The 20,047-nt window shown below is 46.9% G+C and overlaps 1 protein-coding gene across 1 annotated transcript in view; it reads right to left on the bottom strand.

The window, feature by feature from the left end:
- Positions 1-776: 776 nt before the first annotated feature.
- The window catches only part of LOC119440373 (retinal-specific phospholipid-transporting ATPase ABCA4-like), a 41,678-nt gene continuing 22,407 nt past the window's right edge, over positions 777-20,047 (bottom strand). The window contains exons 9-13 of the mRNA XM_037705287.2: positions 18,487-18,778; positions 12,634-12,787; positions 7,445-7,702; positions 2,297-2,535; positions 777-863 (exon numbers count right to left, since the gene is read on the bottom strand). Of these exons, the coding sequence (XP_037561215.2) occupies positions 777-863; positions 2,297-2,535; positions 7,445-7,702; positions 12,634-12,787; positions 18,487-18,778 (1,030 nt within the window). The remainder of the gene's footprint in view (positions 864-2,296; positions 2,536-7,444; positions 7,703-12,633; positions 12,788-18,486; positions 18,779-20,047) is intronic.

The following is a 20,047-nucleotide window of genomic DNA, read 5'->3' as shown; positions in this document are numbered from 1 at the left end:
AGCCACTAAGCAACCACGGTGGTTGATGGTCGGCGTGAACGGTCGACTTCAACAGCTCCGCTGTTAAAAAGACAGTAAACGCTACGCAATCTGGAAATCAATGTTACACGTGGCACTTTGCTGGTAGCTGGCTATACGACCTCGTTTGGGGTTGAGCAATGTGTTGCCAGATGGCACAGCGTGTCCGTATATAAGGAGTGACTGCGTGTGTGTGGCGGAAGCGAGTGAGTGGTGACGATGACAATGCGTATACAAGTCGATGGTGTCATGACGACGACTGTGCCGACGATGGTTTGGCGACAACCACTTGTCGACGACGACGGTGGTGACGATGGCATGAAGACGGTAACCTTGCAGAAAAGCCAGAAGCGGACACCCAATGTGTCGGTAGGTAGCCAAAGAGTGATTCGAATAAAAAAAAAAGAAACCGAAAACATTGAATCCAAATCAATGCCTAAATAAATAAGCCTTAAAGAATTCGCTATGTAGAAAAATGCTGCAGAAGTCAAAAGTCTTGGAGATCGCTTATCATGCAGATTGCACACTTGTGAAGAACATTGTTGTACAATCACGAATAGGAAATTATTTAGTGGTCTCATATTTCTATCGTTCTACGCCTGTGTGAGCTTGAGTCTGTTCCTGTGAGAGAGATTGCAGCAGCGAAACAGCCAGTACCTACGTTATGCGCTCTATGCAACTATGCTTTAAGAATACATTGTCATGTTTTTTTTAAACATTGACTAATACTTATGTACCTTCACAAGAAGCGTTGCGTTCTATCTGGTGAAGTTGAGCTGTTCTTTTAGCGCTTGTAGCAGTGAGCACGAGCCTTGGTGACACTCAGCACACGTCCAGGAACTTGCCTGCCAAAACGGAACGCATACGACGGGACAGATTGCCGATTCGACCAGCCGATGGGCATGGTGTATCTCAGTGCCGCCGAATCACGCCATGCACAAGAACTGGCGCCGACGAGTTGCTAGTGGCACTATTCGCGTCAGCTCCGCAATATCACGGTCGTCTGCGGTCTGAATCGGCGATCCGTCTCATCGTGTGAATCCAGCTTTAGCCGGCGTACCAGCTCCAGAAGGAAAATATAGTCCCATAAATGGCATCATGTGCTCATTCCACAAACCTCGTTGGACGGGTAGAACTGCGTCAATAGGAACTTCAATCAAGCTTTTTTTCGGCAGAGGGCTTTCTTGTTTCGAAGAAACAATCTTTTCCTGCTATGTTTTCACTCAATAAAAGTTTCGCGTCTGTTGGAGATTATCTTCTTCATAAACATTAACCATCACCTTGAGTGTGTTCCTTTTTTTACCGCTTCGTTCCCGGTACTCTCGGGTCACAAATGACAAGCGCCGTTTCAGTGTGACACAATGTTCCAGACAAGAGTGTAGCGAGCTCAGAGAGTGAAAGAAAGGAGATGCACGCAAATAGTTGACGGTTGTTGCTTGGAGACAAGACAAGCCCAAAGTGGTGTAAAATTAGTGTACAGCTTTTTTACAATCCTGGTATTGTTAGGTCTATTCCTGCATAATAAAACTCAACACGCTTATCGATTCATAAGTCATTAGTCGAAGGCAATTTTTGGAAGCGAACAGCGATCGACACGGGTCACATAACGAAAGGACACATGACCCAGAACGACGTTGTTCCCTGTTCTGTATTTGTCGATGTTTGCTCCTAATATGTGCACCAAATAACTCCCCTATTTGCGCTGTTCTCTTGGAATTGCACGAGTTGGTGACTATTTCCAACGCGGCACAAGTAATGGGCCGAGGGTTTACGGCTTCCTTTTGTCCAAAAATACAAGCGCTTACATGCCTAAAAACCGCGTTTTGAACTAATGCTACCATATACAATGAACTTGACCGTCCTTAAGAAGCAGCTCTCTTCATGCAGACGTGATCAAAAGTGATCCACAGATATGACATGATGGTATATACAATGTGTTCTTTGTTGCTTCGGCAAACCCAAGGAACGAACAAATGAATGAATGAATCGTGAGTGAGTGAGTGAGTGAGTGAGTGAGTGAGTGAGTGAGTGAGTGAGTGAGTGAGTGAGTGAGTGAGTGAGTGAGTGAGTGAGTGAGTGAGTGAGTGAGTGAGTGAGTGAGTGAGTGAGTAGTAGTAGTGAGTGAGTAGTGAGTGAGTGAGTGAGTGAGTCAGTCAGTCAGTCAGTGAGTCAGTCAGTCAGTCAGTCAGTGAGTCAGTCAGTCAGTCAGTCAGTGAGTCAGTCATTTCAGTTTGAAAATTTCTCGATTCACTGTGCGCCCTTGGAAGCATAAACATACCTTGGAGAGCGACAGTCCGACTTGCGCCGCAGGCGAGACTAGGAGGCGTGGTTCAAAGCCGGGTTCCGGCAAGCTCATATATCGGTCAAGTCGCCGCAGCCAGTGGTAGTCAGCATATAGTAGCAGACCGAAAAGCAGCGGACCTTCCAGGAACAGGGTGATTACCTCGTAGAATGCCGAGTATCCGTGAATGTCCAAAGGGCTGATCGCGTAGCGCGTACGTTCAGTATCGGCGATGTCTGCACCGATAACAAATAAAAAGTCGTAACAGACCCCGCAGTCACCCTGAGACCGGCTTCCGAAAAGCGCAGTAATTAAAATATAACATCCAGATTTTAGGTACACCCGTGAGCAAAAGTATACGGACCATGGAGTCTGCGAACAAAGTGAATTTCTTCATAATTAACAAGCATAAACTGGAATTGACGGATACATTGAAAAGTCCGCAATGCCAAGTTTGGACTGCAGTCCTCAATTTTAAGTTGCGTTCATAGGCAGAGGAAAAAAATCAGCTTTTTCGCGCAACCCCTGGTCCGTATACTTTTGTTCACGGGAGTACATGTTCGAATCGATGGGAAGCGGAGCGTGAGTGAATCGGTTAATGCAATGCTATACGATTAAATACGATGCGTACAATTGTGCTTATTTTCTTCATATGCAACGTGTGATATCATGTAATGTTTATGGTTTATGTAATGTTTATGGTTTATGGCTTATAGTTTATGCAATGCATAGGTGAGAAGTTATGCTGAAATGCAGCCAACAAAGCTGGCGGATGCATAGTTTGTGGCCTTGACGCAGCGCTATAACGAGCACGAAGGCGGTGTGGTGATGCATGTCGATAGCACATATCTAAATACATTGAAGGATTCTATATCACTTGTGTAATAGTGGCACGTATCCATTCTGGAGGACTTGTCAGGAATACATACTCGGCACGGAAGAAAGAAAGAACCTAGGACAGATCATTGCGCAACACGATGGAAGCGAAACCAGTCGGCCCACCTGAGCAAGTGCGACTGAACAAGAGTGCATCGATTAAAATATACTGGAAGCCATACATTCTCGGACAATAAGCCGAGACTCCGAGGACCACCCTGGGTACAGCCCTCTGAGTGGGTGCCAGCCCGCTAAAGGCTCGTTCACACTAGGCCGACACGACACCGATTTTGGTCTTCGGACTGTTGACGACAGCGTTTTCCGTCCTGTCGGCGGCTCTTTCACCCTGCACCGACGCCAGCAGTCTGCAGACGGATCGTTGAAGGCAGTATCGGCGGAGTGACGGCCGGAACGGACTCGTCGGCAGGGAGTCGGGCGATTGTCTTTTCACACTGCAACAAGACTACAGTGTACTAGAAGAGTTGTAGTGCGCTCACAACGTGGCAGAGCTTGACGCACTTCGTATCGCCGCCGACAGGTGGCGCGGTTCGCAGCGTAACCTGAAACTTTCCTACGCGTCGCGGTAGAACAGCTACCGGGTGTTGCTGTTTTCACCGGGTAAAAGTAAAATGCGTGACGTGCAGCGCACGAAAGTTCTTTTGGTGCACCTTCGCATTTTGCAGTGAAATAAATTACTATAGTTGCGGCTGATCTACAGAAGGTTGGCGTTGTTTTGAGCCGGAGGCACAGATGAACTAGCCTTGCATGCTATTCATGCTGTTAAAGGCTTGATACGGCCGCTGCAGTTACGGTAGCAAGGGGCACCAGAGTTTTTTCTGCAGCTGATCGATAAAATGGTCAGTGTGGTTTCGCCACAACGACCGCACATCGGCGTTTCCAGCACCACCGCGCCGAATTTAACCACCACTTCGTTTTTTTTTTCTTTTTTTCGCAGGTAAGGCGTGCAGCGCCTTACACATTTTCACGTTGCCCCATCAATTCACGAAATATTTAGGTATCACTACTGCACAAGTTAAGCTGATTAGCGGGTTATTTATGTATTACATCTTTCGTAACGTTAATGCGACATGAAATTGAAAGGATGAAAATACCAGGTACACCCGTGAGCAAAATTATACGGACCACAAGGTCGCTGAAACAACTCAATTTCTTCGTAATTAACATGCATAAATTGAAATTGACGAGTACACTGGAAAGCTCGCAATGCCAAGATTGGACTGCAGTCCTAAATTTCAAGTTGCATTCCCAGGTAGTTGAAACAAACGGCTTTATCGCCCTATCCCTAGTCCGTATGCTTTTGCTCATGGGTGTACATTTATGCAATTCCAATGTTTATTTACAACGAAATAAAGAATGATCCCGGAAGACGGAAGTGCTGGAAGCAGCCGGTGAAAACTCCAAATAGCTACTGTCTTGTGCGCTTCGGCTTTTCTTCGCGGGTGCTTCGACCATTTCACACCTTTTCCGTTTGTTCCTGGGCTTAGGTGTCGTCTTCATCAGGTACTGTGGTGAATTCGGAAGAATCGTGGGAACAGCGTTTTCTGATAGCAGTGGCAATTGTCACGAGGAATGCACACCTCTTTGCATTCTATAAGGTGCACAAGTCCCTAATTATGAATGGCGGTTCGAAGTATAACTCGCAGACGGCGCAAGATTCCTCCAGTGTCTTATCTGCACGGTTGAGGTTCCTCTCCCATTCCTTAATTACGTCATTTATCATCACGTGGAACGCTGAGCAAAGACGCCTTTGGTGCATCTTTCACGCGACTGTAGCCAGTTCTGCACTCGGGTTCAAAACAGTAATTTCGACGGCGGCTAGCCATTCACACTCACTCACAGTGCACATTGAGTAATGTGTCAAGCACAGAGGAAAACGCCGGCGGGACTTGCAGTCGAGAGCCGACAACGTCGATATTAAGTGGCTCGTTTTCAGTAAGGAAAGGTTGGCGCTATCTTCTGCAGCCCTTGAGGGAGAACGGTCAACGTCGCGAACCAACAGAACGCACTCCATACCAAGCGAGGGAAGTTTTCAGGAGAAACTGGCGGCAGCGCCTCTGGCGGGCGCCCGAGCAGTCGACGCTGAGTGCGCCGCGGCGGCGCGGCGCAGGGATACGGCAGTGAGCACACTGCCCCTATTCTAGTACACTGTAAACACAACCATACACGACTGAACCTGACGGTGAAATCCGGCCGCTGCGGATCTATGAAGTCGTCGTCCTGGACTGTTTCCAACTATCGTTCCCAAGAGGTACCTGTATTTACTTTCGAATTTGAGTAATGACCCTTAGACAACAATCTATTAGCGACAACTTCGCGCTGTTTCCGAGATCCATTCTCGGTTTCTTAGATCATTAGGCCTAACGAAGGCAGCTATATAAGCTGGACATAGCCTCTGAGATTATACGCACTGCCAGATCTCAAAGGCGATACATTATGAATCCTTGCTTTCTTTTTTGCTCGATAGAAGGAGCCCCAAGGCGCATTCGTTTATGTTGGCCGCCATTCGTGGTTTGCTTCAACTACAGTGGAAATACAGTGGAAAGCAACTTTGTTGTGGAGACGATGCAGCGCCCACCTGCAATAGTGACGAAATGCTGCATAACATACAGGCTTTCGCTAACAATCAGCGTCGCATACCCCAGATACGAGCTGATATCAGCGGCCGGGCTTCGCAAACGGCTCTCACTGCTGATTTTAGGAGCAGGTTCTCACTTTCCGTGCCGTGTCGGTCGCTTCCCGCTTCTTGTGTGCTGATTGTACGTAGAGTGGTCTCTTTCATGTTGCTACGCGCAGAAGTGAACTGCAATGAACTCGAGAGACGAATATCAGCGCCATACTGGTATATAGCGTGACCGGGCCGTTCAGGCCCGCGGTTACAGTGTACACTGTACCGCGGCTATGGGTAGACGCGCACGAGTTGCACGAACCCCTCGGCTACTGGTAGGTTCTCCGCTGAACAAAATCGGCACCGGCTCTAGCTCGACACAAGACTGCGGGCAAGGGCTGACGATCGTGCATTTCAACTTCGGTAGTATGTTTCCATTATTTGAGAGCATGATTAAAGGGACACTAAGGGGAAAAAAGTTCTTCTGTATCAGTAGATTACCCTTCCGCAGCACCGAAAACACCACTCTTACGGTGAGAAGCCGTTTGGTTAAGCCAGAAAGAAACGAAAAACACAGGCGAGAGGCGACGCCACCTTGAAGTTCCCGCACCAGCTCACCATGAAGTCATGGATTTTCACAGCGTCTTCTATGTCTCAGTTAATTCTTTAGCGGTAAAGATTGACTACATTGTGTTCTAAAGGAGCCCAACACTTAATATGGCAAGTTTCGCGAAATTTTACTGAGCTAACGTGGCCCAAATACGAAAAATGCCTTCAGAAGTCGTGACGTCACACTGAAGTGCTGTCGTTGAAGTGCTGACGTTGGGGTTTGGGGTTTCGTTGGGTAATTAACGACAGCAGAGTTTTCGAAGAATACTTTATCAGTCTAAGTTGATTTATTGTTTTGCTTTAGTGTCCCTTTAAGTACATTGAAAGTAGCAGCTGCAGCGGTAGTCGCGTTGTCGGTGCGATGTTTTTCCTTTGCGGCCGATTTCACGAGGACTCTCACGGAATGGGTGTTGGGTCTGTTGGAAGGGCTGCTTGACACGCCAAGCAGCCGCACCGGGTGCCGCGAAGTCAACTGATTCAACAATTACCTGATTCTAGGAACGCTGTCATGTATCCGAACACAGTGTTCTAAGTACTGCCCACATAAAATGACGACTGACATGAAATTTTCAAAATTTCACGTTTTTTTTTCACATACTGAAAGCTCTAGTCCGCAAAGTCCTCGAAGGTCTAATTTTTTTACGAGCTAGTTTTTGTTCCATCTCTAAGGATATGCATGCGACATGGTGTTGTAACACAAACTCCGGCGCGCAAGAGCGTGATTGTCACTCTCTACTCCTACGCTTTACCGCTGCGCTGGCGACGACTGGTTTAGTTGCTCAGGAATGCGTTGCAGCCGAGTTTCCTACGTGCCACTAGGTGTAGGAAAACCCTAGCGAAAAAGTGAAAACCAGGAAGGTTATGTCACTAAAAGCGCTGTTTTTTCTCAGATTTTTTTCTCACGGGAAAACACTTACAATGCAGAAACATGCGGTAGATGTCTCTTCGACTTCAAAAATACGTGTCAGTAGTCGTTTACGCTTAACGTGCATGTGACAAACCACGTCGCAATGAGTATTACAGAGGTTCCTCACGTCTGCAGCACTGTTGCAGTGACATCTTGAAAGCGACGGACTTCTCTTGGCAGGCAGAGTCGAGAACCTGTCCGCCACGTCGGCAGACCGCGTTCTCGGAGGCGAGCTGCAGCACCTTGGTCATGCCACGCGAGTACGAATAGGACGGCAGCAGCCGCGCCGACTGCAGCACCGCCTCGATGAACACCGTGAGTGGGACGTTGTTCAGGGTTTCCGCGTAGTGCTCCATGAACACGGAGCCCGTGCAGCACAGCGACGCTGCGCGTGACGAGCACAAATTATGGTGAAATTATAAGCACAATATTTGACTAGGTTCCGGAGTATTACATGCCAGAACCACAAGCTCATTAAGAGGCTCGCCTTAATAGGTCGTCCAGAATCGTCCCGGCCTGGAAATAGAACTCGGGATTAACAGCTAAATTATATTAGTTATATACCGGTGGTTTAAGTGCGGCGAAGATAGTCCTAGTCAGGTATACTTACAATTATCCGACTGCTGGACGTGAACGAGCCTTGACAGTGAGTTATGCATGACTACGCCGCACACGACAGAGCAAGCCCATTGCAAGCAGTAGTTAACTTCAGACCACTTGAATTTGTTTTAGCATATTCGGGCCGGCCTCAACAGCATCACCGGAAGTGACGTCTTGCTGGCTCACATCGGCAGCATCTGCCCACGTCACCAACTAGAGCATTTTAGGTAGGAATAAGCGAGCTTGATTCTCGAATGACCGTACTCTCCCCATATAGATCGGAATTTGCGGCGTTTCTAGGGGGGCCGACATCTTTTGCTGGTGGCTGCAGGAATTGTCGCAAAATAATTGGAACAACAACCGCCATAAACGCTCGGCTTTCTCTTATCGCATGCCTGCCGGCAGCATTCGATCCTTATGCCTTTGTCGCGGGCTCTCCCCTCACCAAACCCTCAGCTCAGCGCCTGCTGGACAGAGAGCTGACGACTGGAGACATGATTAAGTGCGCGTGCTCTACACGGGTGTACGGTGGCTAGATGGGTATGTGTGCTGTCCACCGGGCATGAAGGGTAGTTCAGCGCTTCTCCGCATCATGACGACAAAATTGGCGTGGCAGTCGGAGGATTACCGCAGGCGGAGCGCGTCGTCTGCTTGCTGCGGCCGTACTACATTGGAACTGCGGCATATTTACAATCGTATTTAAACTGAATCTTCACAGTGGACACCAGTAGGCAGTTACAAATTTCTGAACGCAGCAGAGCTCTGTCACTTGCAAAGGTAACGTACTTGCCTTTTCCGTCACTTATTTGGTTCCCCGTTAGAGGTGCAATAATATAAGCTATTAACGCTGTTTAGTTCGGTAAACAAGTTAAACTTGAGCCTACGAGGAGAAGCACCAGTTCTGCATGGACGAAATAGCACTTCATCAGTTCTTCTAAAGCGAGAAAGGACGAAGTTCGCTTCGAGGAACGGATGTATACAGTAGTATGAAGGGGCTGTACGCGAACGTACAGGGCGCATTCTTATACCACGGAATGAGCAAGAGAAATGATTTAGCTTGAAGGGATGTAAAACACAATGGCATAAATATTGATATCCGTACAACTAAAATACTTTGGATGAACTTCCTTGACTGTATTGGGCTTATTATAAATTGAATAAAATATAACACAAAATTGTTCGTGATGAAAAAAAAAAGTTCTTACGCTGTTCGATTGTGTATGATGAAAGCAGTAGCCTGTAGCATGAAAAGTCATAGTTTGGACTCGTAAAGATTGTACATATATATCTTTAACAATATTTAGTAATTCTTCAGTCGCACACGCAAACCATGAAGCAACACCAAGCTTTTATTGCAACTATAGCTTTAAATGAAACACTGCACTGCATTACAGCGCTCAATGTGCATGTAGCGTAACGTAAGGTGCTTTTTCTTTTCTCGAGTACGCTCGGGAGCCACGTTTTGGTCGTCACAAGGAAGTGCGGGCCAGCAATGTATTAGCTTGATGATGCTGTTCGTAATTTCGATTTTATGCTGCTCACAACCGATGACTCTTGAACGCTTTAGCTGGCAAAAGGAAAAAAAAAATGACAGCGGCAGGGCATATATGCCGGTCGTTGTGTTGTAAATCGCGGCCGCTGCACCTGAAGCTGAATTTTTTGCACACACAAACATTTAGTCGGCCGTCTTTGAGCAGGTTCATTTCTTCACTTGTCTACAAATACTCATTCTTCACCTGTGGAACACGCGACATTTTCATTCGCATCCTATTTGCTTGGATCGTGTGTAAGTTTGCTTAATGCTCCAGAGGAGGCATTCGTTTGGCTCGCTGTCTCTTCCGGATTATCTCAACGGCCCACATGCCGTTGGAGCCTCGTTTGTTCTTTTTCTAGCAATTTTCTTCAATATGTAAGGCGCAGCGTCGGGTAGCGCCGAAGGAATAGTGTCACTCATTAGCCACACATACGCCATAGTAATCTGCACAATCTTCCTGCCGGTCATACGCTCGATGACATGCTCTTGAACTGGCGCTGACTAATGTGGTTGAATGATTTTTTTTTCAGCATGGCGAAAGACAACCTCACGTCTCTCGGAAAGTTCTGGGTCTCAGCGCATCGACACCAATGATTCTTTCGCGCGTGACTTGCATGTTTGTAGTCGAACTTACAATTCGGCGCAAAGCAAGTGGTGCCCTTCCGGCTTCTTTTCTTCTACGCAGAAAAGCTTTCACGCTGTCCCGGAGTCTCACGAGCTTGGTGTTCACGAATATCACCCACCGTCTTCACTTCGTTCCTTAAACGTCTAAGGAAATTAAAGGAACTCAGTGAACTATCGTGACTGCGAGAGCAGCGCTTCGGGCCGAGAACGTGTTAACAGACGATATAAATGACCGCTTTTGAAAATTACTCATTGCAACAAGAAAAATCGCACTGTTAAGCGCTCTGTCCACATAATTTAACCATTTTCTTTCAGGTTTACCGTGAAAACCTATTTTAAATATAACAGGCGCGCAATAACAATCTCAGTAGCAGACGAAGCGCGCTTCGCGGCAAACCTCTGACCGCAGCGCCACTCCTGCTGTCATGATGCGGAGAAGCAGTGAACTACGCCGGTCGGCACACCTACCAATCTAGCCACCGTAACAGGTGTGCGATAGTAAAAGATTTTCATCTGTCAGAAGAAAGTAAAGCGAATGAGTCAAGTCGAGGTTACAAACGGCCGGGTCATCAGATGACTAACCTCCGCATTCTCAAACTATCCTCGACTCGTAGTTCTTCCTTCACGTCATCGAGTTGAGCACAGCGCTACACCTCGACTGAAGAAGGCGCTTCGATTGTCAAGAATATCCATGGTGCGTCAAGGAAGCTCAGTGATAACTGCTCTCGAAGGGCGGCGCGGCCATCCACTCTCTTTAGTCTAGGTGGACCGTTGAGCGTGGGGACGCTCTAAAATACGGGGGTCAGTGTATGGTTGCGAAAGATACGGTGAAGTTCATTAGCTCAACTACGAATGCTTTGTCTTCTAGAAAACATCATGTAATTTCTTGTAGGCGCACGATTATCTTAAAAGCCCAACAACTTTACGTTTATCAGTTGTAGCTCGAACCCAGCTCTTTCGTGAAAAAAAAATCAAAATAAAGGTAATTACTTGCAGTAGCTCCATGCGTACAGTAAAACTGCCTACTCACATATTATAAACGTGGAGATGGCAAGCGTAGAGAATCCATAGCCAGGGTTGTCAAAAAAGAAGGAACATATGTAGATGAATGGTAGCGCGGCGTAACCATGCAGGATATTCAATAAAAAGATGAGTTCTGTGGGGTATGAAGAGAGAAGAACAAGCAGACACCACCATATAATGTTAGTCGGTAACTAATGGGTCAGGAGCGCAACGTTATAGAACACGGAGTTGTGTAAAAAATAATAGAACGCAAGAAGCTTTCTGTTTCACACTTTACTTACTAATTATAAGTCAACAACCGAGAATACCATAGTTTGCTAACGAGAAATGTTGAAAAGCGATCAATGATGTATGCAAAGCGACCTAAGCTACGCGAAAAGATTTGACGGTTGTCTGCTTCTAAGGCATTACAGATGCACGCGATTAAGACGTGATGCAAAGAACAAATGTAAGTTTTACTTCAACACCGCATCGAATGATTGACCGAAATTTTTTACATTTATTACAGAGGACTGAAAATATATAGGCACCATGGCTCGATAGAAATCGCCAATACTAGGGAACATTTATTCCGGCAGCACCATTGTGCAGATACAGGTAAAAACCAAAACAAATGATCAGTATGTTGGGCGCTTTGAGGGGGCTTTGAGGAATCGGCAGTATTCAATAATGACCGAGACATTAGACAGTTTTAGTTACACGTACGTAGGGACTTCACGTACGCAAACGTGAAAAGTCTGCGTACCTTACGTGCACGCAATCTGAAAGGCTTTTAGCTACACGTACGCGACGCGCTCCAAGAGGAACCACGTAGCTCCATCTATCGGGAAATATGAACACTGCGGTAGCCAAGTCAATCCAATATGAGTATTTCAGCCAAGCCGGTGATGTGCATTGATGCGGGCTGGCGATGATCTCCGCAATGCCTGGAAGTGTCTTGTACAAGCGTTACCTGCTGTCATCGTTGTCTTGGAATGAAAAAGATGACCAGTCATCTCGTCGCCGTATTTCGATGCAAGCCGTCTGCGCGCGCTCGGCACGCTATCGCTTGTTCGTGATCTCGCGAAACGCCCACGTGAAGCTGTCTACGTGCGCAAGAAACGCACGCAAAGAATCGAATCTCACGTACGTCCATGAGACCAGCGCGTGGCCGCTACATTCTGCGCATGCGCACTGCTTACACGTAGAGGCTCTACGTACGCAAAGCCTCTACGCACGTGAAACTAAAACTGTCTAGTATACGCAAGAGCCCACTGTATTCGGCTGGTGACATATGAAGTCGCACATCTAACGTTAGCGTGATTAAACTAAATCTTTTTTGATATTTATGAGGAAAACTCAATGGTTGGGCCGCAGGGCAGCTTTGTGTTCGCGCAATGTTACGTATCTCCTTGTTCTTGCCAACGGACGTTTGCACGAAATGCCAAACGCCGGCTGAGAAGCAACTGACCTTCACTGCACTGTAAGAGCTACAGGCGTAATATTGGTGTAGTGTATAGCATTGTAGCACAGTATTGAAATATTGATAGACTTACGAATGTAGTTGAAATTCAGCGAATCCGCGTGGAAGTAAGCTATTGGCGGCAAGATAAAGATGGCAGTGCCCATGTAAAACATAAAATCCCAGAGAAAATTGGTGATCCAGTAGAGAAACGGGCCGATTCCCGAGATGATGTGCAGGTGCTTCACCTGCGGAGAAAAAAGAATTACTCATGCACACAAAATAAAGAGGACTTTGCTCACAGACTTGAGTCTAGAGGTCAAGGAATAGTGTTATCGGAAATAGTTTTGAACGGGAATGTGCTAACACATGGCAGTTGATCAGAAGAAGAGACGAAGAGACTGTGAATGATCAAACGCAGTCGGGAATAATACAAGATTAACGAGACTTCAACCTTTGGATCACGTTAGTTGGAGAATGCGAAAGAGTGTCGTGTTTTATCGAAAGCGTACAAAACGAAGACTACTAGGACCACAGGCATCACAAACTAAAGTTTCCCTTTAAAAAGAGATTGCACACGCGTGTCTGAGAACGTGCACTCCACCGACACTAGAGTGTACTAGATTGGGGAAGTGGGTCCAACGCAGGCTCCCCGCTAGTGGCACTGGTGGCACGGGGTCATACACATCAACATTGTACAGCCCAAAGAAACCTCAGGACTATTTGAGGCAAAATATATGTACATAACCGGGATCCGCACAAATCATTTAATTAAGAATACACATAGCACTAGTTTACACGTTAGTAAACGAAAAATCAACGCGTTGGAAATGGTGTCGAAGACTACGCGTTAAAACCAAGCCGACTGAAGCCGCGGCTCTGCAAAATTCAGCAAAACCCCCCTTGCATCCATCATGGGAGGAGTGAGAGAGGATGGGAAGAGCATGAGGGGTGGGAAGGGAGAGTGGAGAGGGTGGGTGTTACGTATCAGGGGCGGCAGAAGACTATCGTCTTTCGACGTCATTTGCAGCTAAGTAAGCAGATATGTGGCCAATTTTTTACTGAAAAGTTGGTGGCGCCACCGTCGCTTTCTCCTGAATAAGCGCCCCCCCCGCGCCGGCCGCAGGCTTGTCGCGTCGGAGACCCAGCCGCAGCTTGACAGGCGTTGCACTCTGCTGCATCTAGTTCAGATACTCGGTGGCGGCAACACTGATATTCCCAACGATCTGTTGTAGATAAAACAGAAAAAGAGCGGCGGAAAGAATGCAAACAACGCAACAACGACGGTGCGTCGATCAGACGAGAGCTACTCAGCCCGTGAACTCGCCTCAGCCAATGGGCGCTGCCGAAACAGCCGGAGCCAACGTTTATTGGCAGGAGCTTCAGAATAAGGTGATGGCAGCGCCGCCACAATTTCAACGTTTTTGCTTCGCCTTCGGAGCTTGCCAAGGCGTCCGCTGGACCCCTCCCCCCCCCCCTCCCTCCATTCTACTACACTCTACCGATACTGAACAAAGCAATGCGGGACATACTACGTGCAATATTGCTCCAGCTATCGCGTTAGGGCTTTGAAATATGGGTGAAGCTGCAACTCGTTTATAGTTCTAGTATGACGTACTTGCGTTAGAGCGTTTCATTACAGTAGTATAAGTTGTACTGCTAATGTATTTCCTCATGCAGAATTGGGCCCATGATTAAATCATGACTGTTTACCATTATGTACATGGCTAAGCATATATATTTCCGGTACGTCCTATTCACTACGAGGGAGTGGTTGTGATTCTCAAAAAAATGTTTATAACTTTCTGAATGTAAATGAATGACATCAATATATGCCCACCATCATCACGACTGTTTACGGTATTTGCGTAGCTAAGTTACATACTTCGGGTGTGTCACACACTACGGGGAAGTGCATCTGATTAAAAAAAAGTTTGGAACGTCCTGTATGATCACGAATGTCATCAAAAGCGTTCGCTAAAAGTGTTTGAGTTAACACTTAAAATTTTCTTTTATTTAATTGCCTATGGCAGATAGCAGAATTCAAGTCCATCTGCTGGTCTACTCGAAGGGGCGGACATTACTAGCACGAAAAAAACCCATGCAGAATCGACTAATTAACAAAATTCTCTAATATGTTTTTAACTAAATACCTTATGGCACGTATCGCAATTTACAAATTCAGCCGGTAAGTTCGTAAGGCTTCCACTTATTCCACTTGGAGCGAAATGTCAGGATGACACCATTTTTGGGAGATTAATTTCCGCACTTTGCGGAGAAATAGATTGGCGTTCCAGTTACTTTTGTGCTTCAGTGCATAAATCGACATTTTGTGAAGAAACCAGGTGGAACTACAGTGTATATTTACACTAAGTATGACGGCGCGTACCTCGTAAATGGTGCGTGCCATCCGCACAATTCTTTTCAATTGATTATGCCTTGCAGTCTCTCCCGATAGAATTTGAAAATTGCAAATATGTGCCATAATGTAATTACTTGAAACTTAATTTCTGAAATTTTGGTAATTAGTCGATTATGCATTTCAAATGTTTCTGCAAGTAATGTGCGCCTCTTCGAGTGGACCGGCTCATGGACTAAAATTGTGCTGTCTGGGACAGGGAATGTTTAAATATTTTTGAAAGTTTTCACTGAAACACCTTGCACATATGCCAATCTTTTCTTTTCATAGCTGGCGCCTCATGACGAAGGCAGACCCTGGTGCCTCATTTTCTCGTAGTATTCATCGTGTAAAACCTTACCAGAAAAGTTTAGATTCACGCAAACCCGCGTAACGCATGTGCCAGAGACTAAGCAGCTTTATGCGAGAGGGATGTGTGCAGAAGTTGTTTGGGAAGGTGGCTGCACCTTCGTACCGTTGTATTGCAGCATCTTAAGTAAGGTTAGCGTGTCTATCAGACGAGCCGCGACGGGGACATACGCCTTTGCGTCAAACTCTCAAAATTTTAGTCCAATGAGTGCTTCGCTTTAAAGAAAATCAACGTGGTAGGATGGTGCTTTGTGTGTTAAATTCAGTGAGTCTGTATGACTGCGCATTAATGAAATATAGATTTATTGTACAGTGAGACAGTCACCTCTTTCCCCATAAAGCGAATTTAATGTGCGGGTAAGACATGCACTAGTTAATGGCATGCAGGTATTACAAGAAAGGTGTAGCAATTATTTTGCTATAGCTGACGGAACACGGCATTTCAAAGATCCCAAGGTTCGTGTGCAAGTGTGTGAGAACACTGGCGATAGTGTGCATTGAAGCTGCAAGTATTTTGAGTTATAGCATGGGATTGATGGGCAGTGGATAATATGACCAAACTTCGTCCATTTCGCTTCGCACGGTTTTGGTGAGCTCTAAAATTATTGATTTTTAGCAATATTCTGTTATACGGCAGTTTTAGTATAGCGTACGCAAAACCTTTGCGTACTCTATAAAATAGTGGGTCCAAAATGTACTTGCGCAGAACGCTGTGAAGAACTTCGCGGCATAAAACCCAGACAAGGTCTGTTTCTTTAACAAAGTTTGTTTTTCTCTCTCCTTCTGAGTGACATACATAGGCACGCTAAATTTTGGGTTTAGCGTTGCGTGCACTGCTTGATTAGCAATGCAACATGGCCGCGCCGAAGCTACCTTCTTTGATCTGAATTCGTCCTTGTTACTTGCTCTTCGTCACAGCAGGAAAACACAAATGATGAAATCATCTTTCGCTTAGTCATCTCTTTTTGAGGATCAGTTGGTGATGTTTTTTTGTAATTTTTGAGATCAGCCGTCTTATCTAACACAGCCAAGCCAAACAAAATAAACCGTGGCTGCCGTGAAAGCGCTTTGATTTATATATACGAGATGGAGCCACCATTCGCCGTACGGAACGTTCTGCTAAATGTCTCGTTGAGAACGTACGTGACCTTAGCCGGTTTGCGTGCGTCAACGTAAACGACCGGAACGCTATACTAAAAGATCATGAGCCGTTCGTGAATTTGCGACAGAAGAGAAGCGAAATTCAAAATGGAGAACGGCAACTTGTCTTTCTCGCTTGCTTATATAACGCCTTCGCGGGAGAGCGTTATGAAACTAGATAAGTAAGCGCTGGGAACGCCGACAAAGAGAGGGCGGTGTGTATTTAGACATGGACAGCACAATTTTAGTCCATGAGCTGGTCCACTCGAAGAGGCGCACACGACACAGACATGACACAAATTTTATTCGATAGCAATTATATGGACACTTCAATCGAATTTTTGTCGTCGCCGCGGTCGTCGCCGAGAGGTTCCGCATAAAGTCCAAGGGCGATAAAATTGTCACTGCGTGCCATATGTGAGAGTGAAAGCGCGCGGGGGACGCACGGCGGAGAGCAAACGCGACTTCTTCCGTCGCGCGAAAGGCCGTGGGGGTACGGGAGGGAGGGAGGGGGGCGACGCTGTGCTGCGCCACGAAATGCGTATCTTGCAACCGGGTGCAAGGTGAATTGGCGACTCAATCTCCCACGTGAAAGGTAGAAAGTGGGAAGGCAGAGCGGGAGAGAGGAGGGTCGGCTTCTACTGTGACAACTACGAACATTTGCGCCGGTGCGGGCTGTCGCGCGCACCGTATCTTGAAAGCGATCTCCACACGGATCTGACCTTTGTATGCGTTGTGCTTTCGCCGCTCAGTTTCCGTTGAAGCGATAGACCGCACGAATCTTCGCTCGCTGCGGCGGGCGCGCTTGCTTACGCCAGCGTTTGGACAGTGGTTGGCTGCGGTCATCGAGTGTGATCTATTCATGTTTGCTTGCGCGCACTGACACCACGCTTGTTAATTTAGTTAGTAAGCGAATGTGTCCAAGTTTATGCAGCCGATAAAACTACTATCCCTAATCCGTATAGCTCTCTACTAATTTGCTATCGCAATTGATGCTTCGTCTTTCGAGCGAAACTGCGATATCTTTAACAAAAGTACAAACACATTTATTGTCTTTATCAGTGGTCATTGTGAGTAAAGGTACGCACACACATTTATTGTCTTGGTCGGTGGTCATTACTTGAGTTGATCGGTGGGCAATTGGTGCTTGCGTTCCACCAGCGCCGAGTGCACTCTCACATCTGTTCTCGCCGTCGCTCTTCATAGGCGCGTTGCTCCTCGGAAGTCCGGACTATACGCGGCCTCCTCATTACGACGACAGAAGAGAAGCGAAATTCAAAATGGAGAACGGCAACTTGTATTTCTGGCTTGCTTATATAACGCCTTCGCGGGAGAGCGCAAGGAAACTAGATAAGCAAGCGCTGGGAACGCCGACAAAGAGAGGGCGGTGTGTATTTAGACATGGCCGACGCGGTTCGCACAACAGAAAATCTGTGGGAAACCTTTATTATCTACCTGGGAATCTACTGATCTTGAAAATTGTGCCTATTGATAACTGATCTACTCAAAATACATATCCGAGGGACGCCGACCAGCCAGTTTTGGAAGAACACAATATCCAACACGCGAGCACAGCACGAGCGCGCTCACGCCGACGAGCTAGCTGCGGAAGAAGATGACGAACGCGAGACCAGTGGCACTGGCGCATTCGCGTGGGGCCTGAGGTTTTGCTTACGCGCGCGAAAAATCCACGAAACATAAGCCATAAACAGCTTCGCGCAAAAATGCCTCTAAATCCAACACTTCGCAGTGATCGCTCACGTGGGCTGAGGTAAACTGCTTTGCTGTATTTTGAAAACTATGCCCGCTTGGGAAGATAGAAATAAAATGTACTATTACGCTTTATATTCCACAAACGCTTTATTGAAGCTGAGCTTGAAGCCACAGGTACAAAGTTAAGACAAGTCCACGTACTGATCGTCATTCTATTGGTAGTAGAACGATGGCAGTGCGACAGTTCCCTCTAGTAGCTTTTGTAGGGAACTGCGGTATATACAGCTATGAGAACAGACACGCCGCTATCGTTTCCACAGGTCCTACCTGCGAGGCCCTCTCGGTGATGGGGAAAAGTACAAAATTGCTGCACATCAGGCTGGACACCATGGGCAGGAAGATGGAGCGCAGAACCTTGGGCAGCAGCTGGCGGTAAGTGCCTAGACTCTCCTTCCCCTCCTCCTCACCGGCCACGTCGACACCGTATTCGAGTGCCGTCACGTCGAAGCTTAACAAGGCGTCGGCTTTGCCGGTGACGTAGCGCAGGCGGGCGTTGTTGAACAGCGTCAGGACGAGTAGCGCCATGTGCTGGATCTCGCCATTGTACCAGAGCACCGTCCTGCGAAGGCACAGTGATCGTGGAATGACAGCATTTCGACTGAGCAGGGTTTCCCCATGGTTAGGCGTAGGAGCGCCTTATTAGTATTCCAGTGTTCACAGATCCTTTAGTTTGGTGCGATGACCCGAAACGTACATTTTGGGAATAGATGTCCGCCTAAAGCTTCACTGCGCCCTCATTTCTTTTCCTTAACGTAGATGTCTTGTATTGGAATCAATAATAAACGACGGCGTAAGTACATGTGCGGACAGAAGCAATTTGAAGATAGGATCTGTAGCCCAGTTCTATTCCAATGCCCCTTAGCGGTCTCGAAAAAAAAAAAAAAACTGGATCACGCGTGCACTCAAGCCAGTACTGATAGCGAGCTTGCAGTTCTCGATCAGTTACTTTATTTGTTGACCGCAGCCTATTTATGCTGTAAGGTTGCAAGCCTGATGAAGCTAATAGTATAGCGCATAGCTGTCTGTGTAGGTTGAATCCAATTGGCTCGAAGGCGCTAGACACGTCCCCGTGACACAGGCAAGTGCGCCATCGCGGTAGTGAGTGCTCAGCAGCAGAAGCGGTGATCGACGCTTCGATCCAGGCGTAAATATTGTCGCGGGCGAAACAACAGAGACAGCCAGAAGTCCACGTCTTTACCAGAACCGTGTCTAAAGAAAAACGTTCTCTTCTTCTTCCAACCCCCAAGCGTGTACGCAGCATATGGCTAATATAGGACATGTTCCAGTACCCCCTCTCCTAAAGAAGCATCGTCTCGATGCTGTAATGAGGGTAAAAAATATATAAAAATGAGGGTTACAATATAAATGAAAGAAATGTGTCGTAAAGCGAAACAACAATATGCTGCTGTGAAAGAAGGAACAAAAGTAAAAAAAAAAACACAGGACACACCGAAAACAAACAAAAAACAAAAGAACGACGTTAAGTCGTCAATGTAGTATAGTCACTCGACGGTCGAGTCACGGCGCGAAAAATATGGTTTTAGTTTTGAAACATGAACCACTTCGGTTTGAGGAAGCCGACGGACATTTCTTGGGTTGCCTTCTGGGAGAACCTCGTAGGTAACGTCCCTGAGTCGCCGTACAATCTTGTAGGGACGAAAGTAGCGACGCAGCAACTTTTCTGACTGGCCACGCTGTCGGATGGGGCTCCACACCCACACTTAATCGCCAGGATTGTAGGCCACCCCTCGGCGGCGAAGGTTGTGGCGGCGTGCGTCTGCGGTTTGGCGACACTGAATACGGCATCGCGCGAGTTGACGGGCCTCGC

The sequence above is a fragment of the Dermacentor silvarum genome, chromosome 2 (genome assembly GCF_013339745.2).
Source record: "Dermacentor silvarum isolate Dsil-2018 chromosome 2, BIME_Dsil_1.4, whole genome shotgun sequence".
Classification (NCBI taxonomy): Eukaryota; Metazoa; Arthropoda; class Arachnida; order Ixodida; family Ixodidae; genus Dermacentor; species Dermacentor silvarum.
The sequence above is the reverse complement of the archived record's forward strand: the minus strand, read 5'-3'. Positions and strand labels throughout refer to the sequence as shown.